The 22,609-nt window shown below is 36.1% G+C and overlaps 1 protein-coding gene across 1 annotated transcript in view; it reads left to right on the top strand.

Moving 5' to 3' along the window:
* The window catches only part of LOC106052590 (uncharacterized), a 67,267-nt gene that overhangs the window by 25,937 nt on the left and 18,721 nt on the right, over positions 1 to 22,609 (top strand). The window contains exons 3-10 of the mRNA XM_056010751.1: positions 130 to 193; positions 13,146 to 13,307; positions 16,646 to 16,770; positions 16,868 to 16,991; positions 18,309 to 18,538; positions 18,973 to 19,144; positions 20,244 to 20,392; positions 22,203 to 22,418. Coding sequence (XP_055866726.1) covers positions 130 to 193; positions 13,146 to 13,307; positions 16,646 to 16,770; positions 16,868 to 16,991; positions 18,309 to 18,538; positions 18,973 to 19,144; positions 20,244 to 20,392; positions 22,203 to 22,418 — 1,242 coding nt within the window. The remainder of the gene's footprint in view (positions 1 to 129; positions 194 to 13,145; positions 13,308 to 16,645; positions 16,771 to 16,867; positions 16,992 to 18,308; positions 18,539 to 18,972; positions 19,145 to 20,243; positions 20,393 to 22,202; positions 22,419 to 22,609) is intronic.

The raw sequence follows: 22,609 nt of genomic DNA on the forward strand, positions 1-22,609 counted from the left end.
GTCCTTTCATTTTATCACACCCTTGTCCTACTGTAATGCACATGGAACATTGATATTAAGTTGAATGTAAAATTGTAAACTATGTGTAAATTATACATTCAATTTATAAAATATCTTTGATTTTATCAGGTCATGCAATCAGAGAGAATGTTATATTTAGTCACGGAGTATGCCAGTGGAGGAGAAATATTTGGTGAGTCTATGATTTATTAATTTAAGAAGTACCTCTTCTAAACTAGTTTCAAATGAATAACCATTATTATTTTAAATTCTTTGGTTCTATTTTACCTCCAAAATATGGACGTTTCCATTTATGGACTGTAATTGATTCTAAAATGTTTTCATTTGATGTACTGGTTGCACATTGAAGCCAACACTGTATCTACTTGTAAACAGTTATATTGGAGCGTCTTCCAAATGGAACAATGATAAACGAGCTCAAGAAAAAGGCTGTAGTTGAGAGGTTACTGGTGGTGCTTATACCTTTGTATTATGTATATTGATTCCTTTGATGTAACATGTATTAATCTCCTCACTCCTTACCTTTCTAATACTGTTCGTTGTCACTGAATGAAAGTCTTGTAAGCTTTTCATTGGAACTGCTACACTAGCGTATTGAATTATATAATTATTGGAACATACGTTTAGATTTATTATGTTCTGCTTGGTCTAGACCAGAGAGTATATGGTGAAATCCTTCTAGATTGGATGGCAGTCAAATATTTTTATAGGTTACACAGTAAGTTCAGTCAAGCATGAAACTTGCATGCGCGAGTTGTTACATTTCAATTAAAAAAAAGGCTAATTAAAAAGTCTGAAATTTTGGATTACAAAAGTTGATCTGCCTATTTTTCATAGCCCAGTTGTGTGGCTTTAACAGCATCTATATCCTGAATCTGTTGTAAAGTCAATGTCTGTAGTAGAGTTACTGTTGTCTATAAAAATAGACATAGATGCTCTTTAATAGATTAAAGGGATGTTGGATTATACCTCTATCAGTTTGACAATACCATCCATATTTGTAAATGTCTTTACATTTTTGTAGTTTTTGTTTAAAGCAATTGTAACGTATTGTCTGTTTTACAAAGCTTTTATCAACTCTGACTAGTAAAAATTTAGTAAACGTTATTTCTCTTTTAAACCGAATCTCGGATTAAGCTGAAATTTTGCACAATTTTTTCTTTTACCAGACCACACAAGCATCAATTAAAAATAATAATGCAAAATAATTATGCTAAATTTCAACTTGATCCAAGAATGGGAAGTGTCAAAACGTAATAAGGGGACTAAATCCATATAAATATATATCCACTATCATTAAGTAGCATTTATTCCCCTTATTTCAAAATCAAAATAATTAATCACCAAGAATTAATTAACTAATTCTGTTTTGATTGATTCATGTCTTGTCAGGCTCAATGAAAAATTGTGCAAAGTTTTAACTTTATCCGAAAATGGAAAACGGAAGAAAAAACATGTTAAAACTTTTGACCAGACAGACAGAGTAATTTGATATCAGCTATGTAAAACTGATTGAAGCTATGAAGTTTAAACTTTCTTCCCTGCTATATAAATGCATTACTTGACTAAAAGAAAGAGCTTTAAAGACCTATATATTCCTTCAGTTTATAAATAAGAATAATACCATTGGTTCATGGGATTTTTTTCTCTTCTGTAATGAGGTAGTTCCGAATCTCTGACCTTCTTTATAAAAAGTCACGTGACTGTGGTCTTATACATGGCAATATCTTCCTATGATAAGATGTAGATCTAGATTTAGTGCTAGCCTAGATCTAGTAGACCTACTAAATAATCATAAAAATTAGTGAATTATTGTAACATACTTTTGATTACTTAAAGATGTATAGATCTAGACTATTTTCATGCTTAAATTACAATGAAATCAATGAGGTCATTAATGTAAACAACACACCCACGTGACTGAGAAGAGATACGGAACTACCCCATTAATCTGATATATAATATAAGGGTGCCAAGACATGCGCGCTAGTTGACGCCTTGGATGGCTTGGGCATGTTCACAGAATGCCACAAGGTTGTCTCCCATACGACATTCTGTATGGTGATCTCAAAGAAAGCAGGAGAGCTTTTAAGGTTTACTGATGCGAAAATGCGACATGAAGCTCTTCAAAATCGACAAACAGATGGGAGAAAGCGGAACTAGATCGATCCACATGGAGAACAAGCATACAGGAAGAGCCTTGGATTGTAGATGGCGTACACATTGTACAATAGCCCAACTTGTGACTGCAGTTGTCTATTAAGGATTGGCCTCTTTAGTCACATGAGACGTTGCAAAGGGAAAAGTTCGTTTCTCGAGAGGTAAAATGCCACAGAGCATCCACTATAGTATAATTTTCATCTTCATATTGAGGCTATTAAATGTCATTTTTCTGATAGTCCAACTTTTTCATAGTAAAGCACATCTGAATTTTAAAGATGTTCTCTTTTTAAAAAAAACGTAACACTTAAGCAAGAAGTCCTTGGAAACTATAAGGTTATTCAAGTTCCTTTTCAGACACCAAGCGTTCCTTGGAAGTTAAAGAAAAAAACATGTCTTTGTTTTAATTTTATCAACTTTGTATAGCCTTTATCTCGGGGTAAACAAAACAATGCGCGGCATGATCAATTAGCTCGTAGTTGCGATGATTGCGACTTAGTTGATTACTAATACAGTGACCTGCTATACATGTGTTAGTATCCTGCGCGTGTGGCATGCTCTGATAAAGAAACCCCTCTAGGACACTGTTCGATATCTTAACCCATGTTATCTTAGCTTGTACTTGATCCCGTGAATATAAGCATTTTTAAAATTTGATTGTACTTCCATCTCGCTAATGATGTGTACATTTGTTGTAGTCTTCTGCCAGTCTAGTATCCTGTGTGAACATGTCCACGTATTGTAGTCAAAGGCCAACACAATTACCTGTGTGAATTTGGCGTGAGTGTCCTGTTTGTGCCATTGTTTGATAAAGAATCCCCTCCCTAAAGAAAAAAAAAACTCGCTACCTTACGGCGAAGTGATATCTTTAAGTGCACCTGACCCACGACCTTAAAAAATGGTGCGTCCTTATAAGAGTGCACCCAAGGTTGTAAAAAGTTGGTCTGTGTTTACTACTGCTGATTTGTTACCGTGGCGTAGTGTAGTTTAATTTTCTTTAGCTTTCCATTGTTACAATCATATTTGGAAGTATATAAATTGTCATTAGTTTTTCTGTACATACACAATTCTCTTTGTTTGCAACAATGAACATTTATACACCACAGTTAAGACCAATTCAATCACTAAATGAATTCATGGTTTACAAGTACTTGAACTCCACAGTGTGTTTTCGACTGCTGTATAACAATACCATTATTTCGATGCTATAGTATGCACACTTAATGTGTATATCAACTTGATCTTCAATACCTTGGCATGATTTTAAATGTACACGAGCTACTGAAGACTAACTGAACAAGACTTAATACTTTCATAACTCGCAGTAATAGTCTGGCCCAGACTTTTAACGTTTGTTAAATCCAAGCCAGCATAAACATTGGGCTTGTTTGCCTTGATCCAAGAGAAAGTCCAGTATTTGTTGTCATTTAGCGTGTGTTCCTTGTTGGCTAAATGTCCTTGGACACCACATGGTTAATGTTTGTATGCTCGAAGATTTATTTGGAGGCCAAGTGCCACCTTTACCAATAAGGCCTAACTTTTACATCATTGAACAGACAATGTATTGCTTCATATAGTTTACCTATAAGATATGCAATATTTGTTAATACCCTTGGTTATATTACGCAAATATCAATTATGTATTTATTGTTATGTTGTATCTGTTCCTTTGCTCATCCATCCAACAGTTTTTAGATATCATCATGATTTTGTAATATATGTTTATATCATTTACTTAATATCATAAAAATAAATACCTCTCTTTTGACGGTTGACTATGGTAAAAAAAAAAAAAAGATTAAACCACATTTTATCCTATAGCAGTTCTAATACAGTTAGTGAGAGCTTACACTTTAATTTAATTATCAATATCTAAGAATCTCTTATTGGCTAATGTGTGTGTTACGTTATTATGAATTGGAATAGTTCAAGGGATGCAACTCGACGCAACAATGTCTGCCTTGAGCACTGCCTCTTTATTTATAAGTTCTATGAGCACAGCCTCTCTATACGTTCTAGACTTGGGCGGAACTCCATTATCTATGCTAACATCTTTCTAAATCTAGTCCAGGGGTCGGCAACCTTTTGAGTAGGAAGAGCCAAAAATGACAATTTACAAAATTTCAAAGTTTTTAAAAAACCACAAAGTTTTTTCTTGCCAATTATAAATATTACTGACACAATTTCTTTTCTCGGAAAAACACGAAAAATCACCTTTTTGAAAAAAAATATTACTTTCTTGCAATTTAACGTCTTTATTAATTTTTAATAGTTAAAAGTTAGTCAATCATCTACTGAGTACCGGCACCTATTTTTTTTTGTACAAAAAAGCACTATATATATATATATAGGACTTATTAGTCTAGGTCTAGACTAGTTGACTCTTAATTTATTTTAGGTCTATTCTAGATCTAGAACTAGAGACAACATCTAGAGTGACTAGAGTAAAGCCCTAGAAAAGGATAGATAATCAAGTAGATCTAAAATCTAGAATAATCTAGATCTAGTCATTAGATTTAGATCTAGTAGTAATAACAAATAAAAATAAATCTAGACTTGTAACATTTGAGTCTAGTCATTAGAATACATTTTTTTAGAATTCATCAAATAGGAACTATTGATTTCCAACAAAGGACATAATTATGAATTAAAGGTTTTCTTACTTTTAATTATACTATTTACATCTAATGTATAAGAATCAAACTAGTATTGTTATTAAAGTAATTATAATTGAAGTTTTATTTATATTGGGTACAGTATGGCTGACTAACATAAACGCGTGTATGTTCCACATTGGGGCCCAAAATTCCACATTTTCAACCTGAGTGTTCCACATTCTGGGTCTTGGGGGTAGGCATGTCTGTATATATATATACAGGGCCACAGCGAGGGTTGTGGCCGCCTGCGTGCGAAATAAAAAATGCCGCCCCCCCCCTTTTTTTTTCTAGAAAAAAATATTCCATTTAGACTGAGCTGGACACATTTTTCCAAAAAGTGACCTTTGATTTAAATCCATTTTTTTTTTTGTGTAGACCATTTCATTTTTTTGCTTTCATATTCGCACCGTATCCCTTAAGTACAACTATGAACCATGCACTATGAACAATTTCGGATATACGTGCCTACAGAAATCTGACATCTTGGTGCTTTGTGATAAACACGAAAAACGAATCTCATTCTGCCCACTCGCTTATTCTCCTGTATTTGCGACGATTATAATTGATGGAACAGCGTAAATGATCATGATCTATATACAATTACTCGATAATTTTGACTGCTTAACAGCGATATATGGTCTGGACGTGGATATGTTCACTTGTTTGTTATTGTAAGTTTTAAAGTATAAAAAAAAACACAAAAAAACTCGAAATACAAAAGCCATTGACAGTGAAACTTTTTCAACGTTCTTTTAACTTTCATAATAATGATCACGATTGCTATTTGAAGAGATGTGCATTGTATCCACAATCATCTGACATACATGGATTCAGATTTGCCTACAAATTTATCTAGCAATTGAAGCCACTCAGCGCTGAATATTTGTCTTAAGTTAAATACAAAGTCAATAATCCATAGTACAAGTCACTTTAACATTGACATTTGAATTGACATATATATATACAGAGAGAGAGAGAGAGAGAGAGAGAATATATTGCATCATGCATCATTTGATATGTATAGTTTTTATTTCTATAACAACTAAAGCAGTTAAACATTTAATTACAAAACTAATTCAATGGTTTTAAAAGTTTGGATAAATTCGGCTCATAGCTTGTTTTTAGTTTCAAACACGACTTTAAATTTTCATTTGTTAGTTGGCTTCTTACTTAAATATTAATCAGATTCATGCAAGAGAACGCTTTCTCGCACTAATATGTCAATCCAAAGATAGCACTTCTAAATGCCAACTTCTTCACCTCACTGTAGCAATCTGGAAGAGTATTCCAAGCGCCGAATCAGCTCGCGGCATTCCTTTTAAAGCTGTCCACTATTGTTGCGTTACGTACATACATTTCTGGACTTCCAACACTTGTAACTTGATTTTTTTAACTCTGTAAATTACCCACTCCACAAAGCTTTACTTTTTTAAATCGATAAATTGCATTTCTAGAGTATCAATTCCAAATGGATCAACGTGGATTACGTTAATATTGGTGTTGAAAGGAGTTACTAGGAATGCTCGAATTTTTTATTTTTTATTTGGTTTTGAACTGCTCAACTCTGTCAAGAAATGCATCTTTGATTTTTAAAAAAATTGTGCTAAAGTAATTTGTGACAAAAGTTGCACGGATTTTGTCGCGAAACTGAATTAGACATTCAAAATGAAAAGTAACTTGCGGCTCTGAATATCTTCTGCAAAAAGAATTAATTTTCCTTCAAAACAAACAAATTCTTCTGCCAAAGCATAGGATGGGTTTCTCTTTTTTCCTTGCAGTTTTAAATTCAGCTCATTTAATTTTATTGTTGTATATACCATAAAGTAAAATACTTGCAACCATTTGTCATTCTCTAATTCAGGGTGGTTAATGCATTTTTTTCATTTAGAAAGGTATTTATTTCATTCAAGTAAAACGTTTCAACCTTTGGAAAGCCACCGCACATTGGTGGGAAGAAGGAGGTCGGAATACTGAGTCTAAATTTCGTGTAAGAATTCCTTAAACTGACGATGGTAGAGTGCTTTTGACTAGATGATATTAAAAACCTTGATTATCAAATTTATGACCTCAACTATTTCGGTCGGAATCCTTTTTAGGCACAAAGCACTTCCCAATTATTCAGGAAAACGTAAGAATTTCATGGTTTATTTTGCTCCGAAAAATCATTGTTGCCCCTTTATTTTTTTCTGTCATATTTCTGGCACCATCAGTTGCTATTTAAAAGATTTTACTTAAATCTGTCTTAATGTTTTCAGGGTACTTTTGCATACAACATCTCCTCTAGTTTGTCAAGAGACAAGTTCTTCTCTTGGACCTTGGGAAGACATATACATGACTTGTGCCATGTCTTTTATGTCTCAAGACTCATCTAAAGCAAGTGATAAGACAGAAGAAAGTGTAATATCTTCAACCTGCAAATATGTTACTTTTGAAGACATTTTAGCTATTCTATCTTGTACTGTTTTAGCGTATTGTGGCAAATCTTTGATTTTTTTTTCTCAAAATTTCTGGTTTGTTTTTCAAATTACGAAACAGTTCTACGAAGCAGGTGGTCGATTTAGATTTTCTTTTTGCCGTCTGCGTCTGTCCTCGGCTGCAGATTTTTTTTTAGTCTCAAATGTGTATCCCACGGCCTTCGTGAGTGACCTCCAGCTGTCTCGTTCTGAGGCCGCATGCAACCAGGTGCTCTCTTCTATGTCAGCTTAGGCAAGTTGGCGCTTAAGCTGGTCTTTGAAGCGTTTCCGTGGGGCGTCTCTGTTACGTCGACCCCCTTTTAGCTCACCAAAAAAGACTGCGTTTGGCATACGTTCGTCTCCCATACGTGATACGTGCCCTGCCCAGCGTAACTGTCGGACCATAAGAAGTCCCTCTATACTGCCTATACCGGCGTTCGCAAGGACATCGTTGTTTGTAGTGTGGTCTTGCCACCGTGTGTCCATGATGGAGACCAAGCGCTCAAGTAGTCTTAGTTGCTTTCTGTATAGTGTCCATGTCTCAGATCCATATAGAATGGTTGAGAGAACCACCGCCTGATTTTTGTAGGCAGCCGGAGCGATTTATTCCGCCAAACTCTCGCCTGAAGGCGTCCAAAAGCGCTACTGGCCCTGGCCAGACTATTGTCAACTTCCCTTGAAAGGGAGTCGTCATTTGACACTATACTACCTAGATATGTGGTCTACCACGTTAAGAGGCTGTCCGTTTACGGTGATCCTTGGGGCTGACTAGGTTTTATTGGGTGACTTCTGGAACATGACTTCTGTTTTCCCGAGGTTTATAGATAAACCGAAAGCGGCGGCAGCGTATGCAAATTCGTTGACCTCGTTCTGGAGATCATGTTCATTGTGAGCTAGCAGGGCGCAATCATCGGCATAGAGAAGCTCGTTATGACCATCTCCTTTGTTTTTGTATGGGATAATAGACGTCGAAGATTGAACACATTGCCGTCCGAACGAAACCTGATGTAGATGCCTTCGTGCAATCGCAGCCTCATTTGACCCAGCATTACGCCAAAGAAGATAGCGAATAGAGTAGGAGCAAGTACACAGCCCTGCTTCACGCCATTTTCTATTGGGAAGTGTTCAGACAGGTCACCATTGTGTCTGATCTGGCCTTTTTGTCCCACGTGAATCTGCTTGAGAATGGATAGGAACGTAGGTGGGCATCCCAGCCTGGCCAAAATCCTCCACAAACCATCGCGACTGACCGTGTCGAAAGCCTTGGTTAGGTTCACAAAGGTAGCGTTTAGGTTCTTCTCTTTGCATTTTTCTTGTAATTGTCGCAGAACAAATATCATGTCAGGTGTACCTCTACCGTCTCTCAAGCCACATTGGCTCTCAGATAACACCTCGTCCACTAAAAAATTGGTTAATTGGTCGAGCTATACTCGAGCAAAGATCATTCCTGCTACTGACAGTAGTGTAATGCCTCGATAGTTGGAGCAGTTAGACTTGTCACTCTTTTTGAATAGGGATATGATTACGGTGTCTTGAAGTTCAGGTGGGACCACGCACTTCTACCAGCGTAGAGCGAATAAGTCAGTTAGCCTCTCGGTTAGGGTGAGACCACCCATTTTAAATATTTCATAAGAAAAGCGTGCCATGTGAAAAATGGCCAGCTCCTCTTCCACCAAAGCGAAAGCCACCTTAACCTGCGATATTTGTGGACGGGAGTGTCTCTCCAAAATAGGGCTCTACAGTCACAGGAAAAAATGCTCTAGATAAACCATAGTCCCTCTACGACTGTAGGAGGCAACCAACTCCACTTTACAAATACTCCAATATACCGATCTCGACACACACGCAAAAAAAAAAGACGCCTCAATCGAGAAGGAACATGTTTATAACAATGTAACTCCCTATGTCTGTGCTTCCCGAACATTCTCTCATTCATTCTTCTCCACACACCGGTAACAGGTATTCTCAGTGTACTCCCAAAAAGTACTACCTCGTCTTGGGATATAACTTCCCTGTTAAGGAATGAGCACTTCGTAGTAATGAGTTTCTCATTGCCTGTATCTATTCTAAATTAGTTCGGCCGAGTTCATTTTCACTGTCTGGCACGATGTCCTCTAGCAACAGTTGTTTAGCCTTACCGTACTGACAGATCCTCACATATATTTTCAAGCATACGATCTAGTCGAGAATCACATGACAAGACACTCGCTACTGGGCGCACTGTATCGCTCGTTGCAATTAACCTCACTGGACCGGATTGCAATTTCAAGTGTCTAGTTTCAATACCCGAATAGGTACACTGCTGTCTTCTTTAGGCCAGTATTCTCCCAACAGGCTACAGCATGATACCTTTGAGTGCTCTATGTGGCTTGTGATAATAGATACAGGATCGTTTTTTTTCTATTGTTGCCCATAAAATGGCTTCAGACTGTGCGGGCATGCTGGTATCTTCCGTTTTCCTAAGGAATGGCCTCTTATGTTCTGTCATTTGATGAAGTGCTTTACAGTCGGTGAAGAAGTTCTACACGAAACGTCTGTAATACGTACAAAGTCCCAGAAAACTTTTAAAATCTTGTATATTCGATGGGGTAGGCCACTGCTTCACAGCTTCAACTTTCTCTGGGTCCGTGCTGATTCACTCATCCGACACAATGTGGCCTAGGTACTTTACGCTTCTTCTGAATAAGGTGCTTGTCCTGTGAGCCAAGATTCATAACTGTGACTTGTACCTTTTGATCTTTTCCTAGCATGACCAGTTTCTTTCCTACGGCTACTCCGTAGTAGTCCATGCCTTCGACTAGCGCTGTTTTAGTCGTTGTAAGGCCATATTCTAATTTTCCCCAAATAATCAAATAAGGTTTGGCAGGCAAAGTCGAAGCCACTATCATTATTTTTCTCCTGACTAGTCTATTCTCTTCATCCTCATCCCCGAGTGAAGGAATTTCAAGATCTCCACATTTCAAGGTGCCTCCGCCAATATTCAGGGAGAAATCAAATTTCAGCATAAATTCGAGCCCAATAATAAAGTCGTCAGTGATGTCGACTATCAGAAATTCATGTTCGAATGCCTGATTCACCAGCTCGAGTTTAATATCCGTCAGTCCTTTAATAGGCATCAGTTCCCCGCTAGCTGTTTTCAACTTGTAAACCCTTACATTGGTTGTCTTGTTGACACTATCAGGCCGAATGACTGATCGAGAGGCACCGATATCTAGGAGAAAACCAAATTTCTGAGACCCAATTTTCTCTCTTGACTTTGAGAATTTTACTTTGCCCTAGCACGGCGACTGGGGTGGTGGTTGCAGGGGCTATCATTTTCCTGGTCGCCGGTTTCGCCCCCCCCCCCCCCCCCGAAGTCGGCGAGAGCTAGTTTCCCTGATAATCGTGAGGACCTGGTCTTGCATCCGTTTCTGATCGATGCTGGGCTCCTGCTTGTCTAGGAGACCTTTCTGCGCAATTTCTTTGTAGATAGCTAAGTTCACCACAGTTCCAACAACGTGCACGGGCCCTCCGTCGACCTTCTGTCAAAAAAACTGGAGGCTTTATTTTCATAGAAACTTCTGGTACAAATGACAACGTTGTCTCCAGTAAATTGGTCAGTTTACCTCGGACATATTGTCTTTATTTCTTCAAGGCGCGTATGCGCTGCTTCATGGTCAACACCTCGGTTTTGATTCCCGAATCCATTTAGTCTATCTTTTCTTTGATGTTTTCCTGCCCAGAGTTCATCTGTTCATAGCACTCAAGAGCTCCACCACATACGGTTCTATTTCGAACAAATATTTGTCTGGATCCTCATCTTCTTCGTGCTGCTAAGGCATCCTTGTTTCCACTTAGCTTTAGCCCTCTCTCGCTGAGCTCTCGCTTCAGTTCAAGAGGTTTCATAGAATTCATCAAAACATCTCATTTCTGACACCAGTTGTTACCATTCTCTATAAACCCTTGACAGAACAATAGGGTTAACGCAAGAACCTGACAACTTGGGGTCCGAATTAACGGGACACTTTAAATAAGTGTAATAAATAATGTAAAGTAAACAATCAAATACTTTACAATTGGCAGTAGTCAATGTCTGAATATAACAGCTATACACAACTTGTACTTGAATCTCGTTCTCGTTCTAACTCTCCTGGTTCTCTACTGTGTCAAACTCGCGTGACCCAACCTTGTCGAAACAAAACACACAGGCCATAGTCAGATAACCATAACACCGTTGACCTACGCTAGGACTTGGGCATCACTCTTGAGTAAATATATTTTAAGTCTACAAGCTCATTAACATAGTCCTCATCCAGTTAACAAAAGGTAACTACAAACAACATTGTACTAGTTCATGCTCTCATGGACCCACCATAGTAAGTTACTCTCATCTACATATAACAACAAAAAAAAACACTAAAAATACTTGAACATAAAAAAAAAACAACAAAGATTATATTAACTGTGATTGTTTCAATTAGTTTGGATCAGTCATGTAATTAAATTTGTAATAGATTTAGACAAACAATAATAAATCTGTGCGATTATAAATATTTTTACCAATTGTTTTGATTAGCACAATTTCATACTTTTAACTTTCTCAATGTGCTATGATCCTATCACTTGTCTGGACCAGTTGGGAAAAAAAAAATGGGGGGGGGGGAGGGGTGAATGTTACTGTAAACAATTTAAATAAAAAAAGGAGGTAGAACTTGAGTTTGAACTCAAGGACTCAAGCCTCTTCAAGAGGACTAACTCTACTTATGACTTATACCACCACAACTGTCAAGTACACTTTGAACCTTAATTATCGAGAGTGGCAGTTTCAGTGGGAGGCTAAGACCCACAACAAGCTAAGATGGTTGTGACGTATGTCAGGTAGCGGTCCAGATGTAAAGGTCTGACAAGGGTGGAAGCAGGACCATGTCCAGACTTAGGATTGGCCACACCTACAAAACACACTCCTTTGTGATAAAGAGAGAAGAGCCCCCACTGTGTGAGTACTGCGACTCTTATCTCACTGTGGAACATATCCTCCTTGATTGCCCCAGATACCAGGATATTAGAGGGAATTATTTTGAAGCAGACAACTGTTTGGTTATATCAACCCTGGGAAAATACTGGGCTTTGGAGTTGACTATGAAAAATTGATTTGAGATAGGGCAAAGTAATTGTAAATAAATATTTACAACAGATTTTTATTAAACTATATAAATTTTTACTATATTTACTATTAGAGCTATGAATTATAGACCTTATTTTTAATAACTTAGCTTTATAACATTTAGATCTTTGGCTGTGAGGGAAGTAAACCTTGAGGGTTTATGGGCACCACATGGCTTAAATTGTGCCAATGTGCCAAAAACCCAAAATATGAAATATCAAATTGAACTTAATTATACAATTTGCTTTTCACCTAATTGTACACTTGTAAGTTTGCATTGCAATGATAATTGAAATTTATAGAAATAGAATTATTTTTATTTTGTCCCCCATACTGTGTGTTCAATTTTGTCCAGAGGACTGAAAAAAAAACAACAACAACAAAAAACACTAAAAGATGCCTTCATCTAATCAAGAGACAGGTACTTCAGTTGACAAAACATTGATTGCAAAGGGGAATGTGTCATGACATTTAAAACCAGCACAAGTCTATGTAATTTTACTTACTAAAAAAAATTGCAATCGCCAACTTAACAATAATGTTAAGCTCTAATTATTTTACATGTAGAATTATTGCACTTCTAGCAAATGATTTTTAGTGTTGTAGCCTGTAAGATGTAAGATCTGATATTATCCTATGTTTCATATTGTACTAAACAGTTGTACATTGTTTTCCTCCAGTAATACACACTTGTTTAATTTTGTATTTTAGATCACTTAGTTGCTCATGGAAGAATGAATGAGAAAGAAGCCAGGAAAAAGTTTCACCAGATTGTGTCTGCTGTGGCCTACTGCCATAATCGAGGTGTTGTACATAGAGATTTGAAAGCAGAGAACTTGTTGCTGGATGCCAACCTTAACATCAAAATAGCTGGTGAGAAAATCAACTTGTTCTATATAAACAGACAATCATCTCTTTATTTAAAAATTTTTTCTAACAGTTTCATACAAATTTAATTGACATTTGTTTAGCTTAGTCAAACTCCTGACTTACTAAATATAAAGTTTCCCTTTGTTATTTAAATCCTGTTTTGTCATCCGATAACTCAAATGTTATCTGATCAGCAAAACAACTTACCACTTTAATGCTTTCTACCATGTTAGGTTACTATTAAAAATCCATCTTAACTAAGTCTACAGAAATTCAGACCATTGATCCTTATTCCTACAATAAAACCTTCTATTCAATTGACCTCCTGATAATTTTCTCTAATCTCTCTATCAAGATTGAGACTTGTTACACACATTTCTACTGCCAAACACACAACCCAATGGACCAACATTCAAATTTCTAACCTTCATTCATTTAGCCAATACATTGGTATCTCCAGTGTTAGAACATCCCATTTAGATGTACATGTGATTTTAAGGTGTCATTTAATGGTGCAGTATACTAAATATAACAATTGTACATATACATGCTAAATGCAAACACTGTAAATAAAAGATAGTAGAATGTTTTCTAAAAGAAGTTACCAGAATTAGAATAATGCATTGTAATTTGAGAGCAAAGAGATAACTTTTCTAAAATAGATATTTCTCTAGAAATGATATTGCTGCTTGAAGTCTTTATTTAAAAATTAGCTTAGCACTTTACATCAGGGGTGGGCAACCTTTTTCTATCGAGGGCCACATAAAAAAAAAAAAGGAATGGGGCTTCATATATATATTTAATATGTATTTACAACTTAGAAAAAATGCACTAGCTAACTATCTTTTAATTTAAATGTATTCTGTAATAAACATTTACATTTTTTTTTACACTACCAATTTTGATATTGTCATTTTACATCACAACATTTGAGTTGTACTTAATGGGAAGTATTTAGTTGTTTACACTTCTGCATAATGTTCCGGATCTGTAGAACTAGCTTACTAGTTCTTTTCCTCGTGACTGCTGTCAAATTACATCCAATCAGCATCGACCTGTACTTAAACTTGTTTATTTTCAAAAAAAAAAATCTTGTTCACAGATGTATGTGGACCCAAATAGTGTGAAAGTTTAGCATGAACATTTTTTAAAGTGTGGAAATACAGCTTCTGGCACCCATAAAATTTCTGCAGAAGAACTGACTGGAACTTCTCTTTCAGGTCACAATTTACTTGAAAGTTTTCCTCTGGAGTTAAATCAGCTTCAGCACTAAATCATGAACTAAAGCTATTGAAAATGGTTCTAATTTCTTGACGTCTTAAAATTTGCTTTCAAATTCCACAATCAAGAAATCCAATTTAGTCTTGTATTTTTCAACCATTTCAATAGAAATAAATTCACCTTTCATCAAAGGTTTTAAATTGTTTGCCTGTAGAAATGGGAAAGCTTTGTTTGAAAAGATGCACATACATTTCATGTGCAAGCAACCCAATTTTTACAATGAAAAAAATGAAGTCTGTCTTATTAGTAATAAGTAAAGAAAAAAAAAGTTCCCCTTCCAAACCTTGTGATCTATGGAGCAGATGATGTTAACGTCATCTGTTTCTTTGGCTAACAGTTAATGAGTAGAGTGTCATGTGGCTAGCACAACGACCAACCGCTTTTACTTTCCCCAACTAAAGTCAGGTACCCATTAGAGCTGGGTGGACTCGGGGCGCCCTAAAAATCCCAAAATTCAAAAGCAGTCTTCACGGAGATTCAAACCCAGGACCCTAGGTTCGAAAGCCAAGTGCTTAACCACTCAGTCACTGCACCCCCATTAGTAAAAAGTCACAGTCAATGTTCTTCAAGGAACATAACAATTTCTTTCTTGAGATCTCTTATTCTTCTCAATACCTTGCCCATGCTAACCAAACGTATACTGCTGTGTAACCAAAAAACGGAATGTTTAGTTTTCAAATCTTCATATACTTTTTGGAACTGCTTGTAGTTAAGTCCCCTAGCTCTGATAAGTTTGATCACTGAGAGTTTGGGAAATCAGAAACTCACCACAGCCACCAAAATGGAGGTCTACAAGGCATGAGTTCTTAGCACGCTACTGTATGGCAGTGAGTCATGGACTACCTACACAAAGCAAGAGAGAAAACTAAACTCATTCCACTTGCGCTGCCTTCGAAGGATCTTAAAAATAATTTGGAAAGAAAGAGTGTGTAATACTGAGATCCTTGCTAGAACGGGCCTTCCCAGCATCTTTACAGTCCTCAGGCAACGCCACCTGCGCAGGCTCGGACATGTTCGCCGGATGGAGGACAATCGCATCCTGAAAATCATTCTGTACGGGCAACTTACGTCTGGCTCAAAAAAATCTGGTCGCCCCCACCTCTGTTACCTTGATGTGATAAAAAGGGATTTAAAATCAGTGAACATTGATACTGACCATTGGGAAGACATAGCCTTAGACGCACTAGTTGTAGAGAAACGTTGACCAATAAAGTTATAGACAGTGAGAAAACATGGGCTTCAGCTCCTGAAGAAAAGCATGCCACACGAAAAATGGCCAGCTCCTCTTCACCAAAGCGAAAGCCACCATGACCTACCATATATGCGGACGGGAGTGTCTCTCTGAAATAGGGCTCCACAGCCATATGAAAAAGTGTTCGAGATGAACCATAGTCGTTCTACGACTAAAGGAGGCCAGTGATGAATAAGTTTGATATTCAATGCATCCTTGCACAAACTTGCTCTTGTAGAGTTTATGGTTGGGATAATGTTCTTTAATTTATTAAAAAAACTGTTTTTCTAAGTCAAAGCATTGGCTCCAGCAGTTGTTACATGCGCCATCTTGTTCCAAACCAACCTTAAACATTCAGCATAGTTCTTCATAGCGTTCAATAAATACTGGTCTGAGTTTGTGTCTTAGACTGAATATTTCAAAATATTGCCAATATTTATTTTTACAAATAATCTTCATTTACTTTAATCTTTGTAGAATGACATGTAGAGACAATGTTTCTTTAGCCTCTTTATCATAAGTGATAAGAATCAGACGTTTCATTAATTTATATAGATATTTGAAATTATTTAATTTATTTCCATTTTTTATGTTACATCTGATTTCTGTAGGTGTCTTTGGGCTGCATAAAACACTCTGGCAGGCCTCATGTGATCCATGACTCGTAATTTGATACCATGACACTAAATAATCCTAATAACTAGAAATAAAAATTAAAGATCCTTAGAAAATACAAAATCTTTTTTCTTGCATGAATGTGAGTTAAGACATGTTTGAAACATTTGTTTTCCTAAGTTGGATGTTCTACTCTAGTTTGTTTGTTTTGTAGATTTTGGTTTCAGTAATTTCTTCAGCCCAAAAACATTATTGAAAACATGGTGTGGAAGTCCACCTTATGCTGCTCCTGAGTTGTTTGAAGGTGTAGAGTATGATGCTCCTAAAGTAGATGTTTGGGTAAATAAATTTTTGCTTCTCTCGCTACACAGTTAGAGTATACATTTATTTCTATTCTATATTAAACACTCACTAAATATGTTGTTTTTCTCAACAGAGTCTGGGTGTAGTATTGTATGTGCTTGTTTGTGGAGCCTTACCATTTGATGGAAGTACATTACAGAGTCTACGTAACAGAGTTTTAGCTGGGAAATATAGGATACCTTTTTATATGACCAGAGGTAATCATTAGTCCTCACTTGGCATAAGGTTTTGTTGTATACCCTCATGTAACAGAAAAATATGACTGTGGAAAGGGGTTTTGTTAAAGAACAATCAACACTGAAGGCATGGAAGTCATCCATAAAAGTTGAAAAAAGACTAAACATGGCTCAGCGATGATGGTTGATAAGGATCCTAGGAATAACATGGAGATCATGTCACCAATAGAGAAGTCCTTACACACATTGGCACTTGATGCCTAAGTGAAATGGTAGTTAAACGTCACACGAAATTCAGGGGGACACATCCTTAGACAAAACTAAAGACGTTTACCCGAGTCAGCCATGACATGGAAGCCAAAAAGAGGAAAGCAAAAACAAGGCCGTCCACTTATAACATGGCCTAAAATCTTTTGGCACCATCTGGGAAGAGGCTATGGAAGTTGCCTTAAGCGCTGAACCTAAGTAATTGGGATATAGGGAAAAAAGATGTAAATTAGTTTCAAAGCAAACATTGCTTGGTCCTTGCTACACTAAAACAGCTTTTAACTACCCCTTGTATTTAAATAATCTTTCTTCCCAATACTGTAATTGTGTTTGCTTCATTAGAAGATTTAATGATAAATGCTTAATAATCTTTTTGTTAAGGTGGAAAGTATCTATAAATGTTTTTTTTACAAATTTTAAATCAACTCACTCTGTCTGGTAAAAAGTTTGTACACCCAATCTCTGATCAATCTGAAATTTTGAACAATTATTTCCTTTACCTGATAAAAGAAGAATCAATAAAAAAAAATTAACCAATTAGTTAATAAATATTGGTAATTAATTATTTTGTTTGGTATCTTGAACAAGGGAAAGGAATTGTACTTGACTAAAGTGGTATTATTTGAATTAGTGCCCTTTGTAGGTCACCGCTCTAATTTGAAACAAAACAATATATAGCTATACAATCTTCTCTAGTCATAAGTACCTCACTAGAAGAGTGGTTAGCACATTAGGCCAAGGAGATGTGAGTTCAAATTCAGGTCATTCCCCCCCCCCCTCCTTTTTTAAAAAAAAATGCTTTTAAAAACTAATTATGGTAAAATCCACCCAGATATCCCTTTCTTTCCCCCAATTTTACCAACTGGTCCAGATAAGTGATAGGATTGTGTATTGAGAACGCTAAAAGCATGAAATAGCGCTAAACAATAACAATTGATAAAAGTATTATTAATCACACAGATTTAAAAATCAAAATTTAATTCCAAACTAATGGATACAATTATGCTTTGTATCAGCTTTGTTTTTTTTAAAGAAGTGTTTCTTTATGTTTTTCTTATTTTTTTTTATCAGATTGTGAAAATTTAATTAGTAACATGCTGGTAGTAGACAGTGAGAAAAGGTACACCATAGCCCAGATAATTCAACATTCTTGGATGAGGGCAGGCTATGATGAATGTGATGAGTTGCTAGATAATGGAGCTTGTGATGAGGAACACAATACCCCGATAGACTCTGAGCTGGGACAACAGATCTTAAATCACATGGCCAGTTTAGGTCAAGATATTCAGACTACAATCAAGGTTATTAAATTGTAGTTGTTTCTTGTACATTGCATAAGATTACTTTCTGTGCAAATAGCTAGAGAAGGTAGTAAATAGAATCTTTCATGTGGTTACTAATAGTTGATCCTTATTCTTGTGTTCTTAGAACAATTTTTTGTTGGCCATTATGTCAGTGACTAATGTTGCCAATATGTAGAATGTTCCTATAAAGAAAACATGTATAATTTTACTGTCTGTATTAGTTATTTAAATTAACAGCAGAATTGACTGTATCAACAGTAATTTTTATATTTAGATTCCAACCGTAATATAGCTGTTTTTATAAATAAGAATAGTGTGAATAACTTGAATAAGTTAAGTAAGACTAACTGTTGAGGGAATGTCCATGACATACTAACACAGTATATTAACTGATATGAAGGATGATAATGAGATGTAATACTTCTTTACAGTCTGTGGAATCCAATAGTTTTGACCACCATAGTGCAATCTATCATCTTCTGGCTGACAAGTTTAGAAAACATCCTAGATCAATGGCGTGTAAACCTCAGTCTACCATCCAATCCTCCCCCCTTCCTATACTCACTAGATCAGAGAGACGGTCCAGTATTACAACAGGAATTGGTGAGTTTGACATTAAGAATAGAATTTTCAGAACTGCAATTGAATTTTTACAAAACTTGTATCAAGTTGGAGGTGATTTGGCTGAGTAGTAAAGCATTTGGCATCTGAACCAGTGGTGCCAGGTTCAAATCTTGGTGAAGACTGGGATTTTTAATTTTGGGATCTTTGGGCGCCTCTGAGTCCACCCAGCTCTAAAAGGTACCTGACAATAGTCTGGAAAAAGTAAAGGCGGTTGGTCGTTGTGCTGGCTTCATGACACCTTCGTTAATCATGGGGCACAGAAACAGATGACCTTTACATCATCTGCCCTATAAATCTGTCTGAAAAGGGAACTCACTCTCTCTGTCTGTCTGTCTCGAACAATTTTAGCACACTTTATTTCTCCCATACCCAAACTTTACACTATTATTTATTGTACCTAACAAAACATAAATCAATTAATTAAACAATTAGTTAATTATAGTTAGAGTATAGGATATAGAATACACCAATGTAGAATTTTTTAACTTTGATATACTATACTGTTGCGATTCTGTAAACACTGCTTAACAACACAACTCTAAAAAACATTGTGGTAGTTTAATAACTAAATACATCAACAGCCAAGACAACACAATTGGCAACACTAACTACAAATGCTTTCTTGTACTTAACAGAACTGCCTACTAAACACTACTAGTCTCTTTGTCTACTCCTGGACTAGTACAGCTACATTCTTAAGGACTCACATTGTAACGCATTGTCTTTACTGCCTAGCTGTCCTGGACTGAATTCCCCTTTCTTACACACTGTCTCTAATCCACAAAGGCTTTTGATTACATGATCATAACACTAGTCATATTTGCGTGTACTAGCAGTACTGTCCCTTGTCCATTGACAGTCGTTGACCTATGAGTTTTACCTGAGTCACGTGTGTCAGAAGATCGAACACACATTAACCTTATCAGTGCACCACTAGAATTACAAGAATACATTGATATAGAATGTTTAAAATTGATATAGCATTAACAAAATGTAGAATTTTTTATCTTTGATGTAGTATGTCTGAATTGTATGTTGATAGCACATGTATGTATAATGTGTTTTATTTACTTTCCAGTTGAAAGGGTTGAAGCTGAGAATACAGAGCAATCATTAACTATTCAGGCTACATCATCATCATCATCACCCGTATCATCAGCCTCACCAATTTCAGCACTATCAGCTCACCTAAGTGCTTTAGCGGCTTTCCGCAGTCAGTATACTCAGGTGGGTTCATCTTAACCTTTTTGTTTTATTGAGATTATTAATTCCTTTGATTAGGACAGATTACATTTTTAAAAATTTAGTCAGTCAACAAAACCTTAAGTCCTGACCATTTGGGAGGGGTGAAGTGGTTCAAATTATTTTACAAGATAAAATTAAAAAGTTGTATTCCATTGTAGTTATCATCGATGTTTGAATATTAAATGTCATTATTATTAATATTTAAAAAGTTAAAATATTGTAAGTTAAAGACTTCATAGAAATTAATAGAAATTAAGGACCACTTAAAATGTCAAACGTTTTAGCAAAATTTTTTGCAACAATATTGATTCAAAACTTTTTGAATTTCAAATCTTTTCCGCTTATGTGGTTCTTCTCAAATCAACAGAATGGTCAAAATTCTCTGTAGTGTTTAACATCGTTAAGTTGTGACAAAGACTAAAAAGTTTGCTTCAAGGCTTCTTATTTAACACGAAGATTATTTTAAATTGTCTCAAGACATGTGCACTATATGTACCTTGAACATGATTATATTGGCCAATGCTGACTCCTTCTTTATTACACTTATTTTAGCAACTTTTTTTCATTAGGATGAATATATTGCGCTCTGATTCCAAGAAAAAATACTTAATTAGCGTAACTTTCCAAATACTTTAACGTTGACATGTACTCTTCTTACTATGGGAAGAAAAATGCATTGAAGACGACAGAGAAAGAATTGATGAAGCTCAGAAGGCAGAAAAAAGCTTGGCGGAGCTAACGGCCCTTCTCCTGACTACTTTGCTGCTAGAGAGGGAACCTGATGCCTCTCTAATACTATCTCCAAAAAGAACTTTTTTTGGTTATCAAAAACTCTTTAAAATTATTAAATTTCTATCTGGGAGACAAATGTAAAAGTTTGAGAAACACTTTTTCATTTGTCTCTGATGAAGTTGGATGTCTCACATTTCAGATACACCCAGTCCCACTCTTTCGTAAATTAATTTAATTTTAAGTGACTTGCAATCTTCTTACTTTTAGAAATAGAATAATCTAGACTTAAGGAGAATGAGTTTCTGAAGCTTAGAAATGCTTTAAGCGCTCCTCCAGACCTATTGCTGGCTAAGGGTGGCAAACATACATTTTCTGTCGAAGTTTGAACAACATTTCATAATGTTTAATCGTTTCCATCTAAAAGCCTAACAAAGGAAACGTTTTCAAGTTATGTTCAGTCTGTTAAAAAACTGGCATGGGACTTTATAATAGAATTAACACTTATTTTACATTTGTGCAACAATCAATGAAAGAAGAAAATCAGCTCACTGTATTGGTTCAACAAAAAGAACGAACTAACAATAGTGTTTATTGGGAAAAGTTTGGAGAAAGTTGATGGGGGGGGGGGTGACACTGACCCTAGTGACGCAGCTGCTTTCAATCTACAACTATTCTTTCTTCATGTATACATGTATGCATTAAAAAAAAAAAATTGAAATATTATTTTATTATTATTATTATTATTATAGCTTTTATATAGCGCTACTTTCATGCTTATAGCATGCTCAGAGCGCTTTGGTCCAAACTCATTTGTGGACCAGTGTGTGTGGGGGGGGGGTATCTAGGAGTTGCCTTTAGGCGCTCAGTAAACACAACTCTGCCCGAGTCGGGTGTCAAACCTCGAGCCCCCTTCTAGGTAGCCAAGACAAGCCAAGTTCAAGCGCACTTAGCCACTCGATCACATTTTCCACTAATTTGGTAATTTAAAAATGAAAGTCAATAGCTTTATTAAAATGTTTAAACTGTTTTGATTTCTGATTGCTTTTAATTCCATTCTTAGTTTGAAGACAGTAGCAATCAATCAGATTCAGATGAGGAGCCCTCTCCAGAGGCTCTTGCAAGGTACCTTGCCATGCGCAGACATACAGTAGGAGTTGGAGACCCCAGACATGAGGTCACTGATGATCTTCGGGTCAAGTTGCCCCCTTATTATCCTCTGATGCCTCAAGCAGTAGCCTCCCCTTATCTTCCTCCTGTAGATATTGATGTTTCTGAGGTAATTATGGTGTCTTTTCTTAAGGTATTTCTTTGATATTAATAAAATCTTATTCTAAACCTGCTTTTGAAATATATGGAATGAAGATTCATTATACAGAAGCCTCGTTTAGAAGCAACTATTGATTCTCCCCTTTCCACACAACTAATGTGTATAAAGAAATGACGGAAACTGAAACAGTTAGGGATCAG

Source organism: Biomphalaria glabrata, chromosome 14, assembly GCF_947242115.1.
Source record: "Biomphalaria glabrata chromosome 14, xgBioGlab47.1, whole genome shotgun sequence".
Lineage (NCBI taxonomy): Eukaryota > Metazoa > Mollusca > Gastropoda > Planorbidae > Biomphalaria > Biomphalaria glabrata.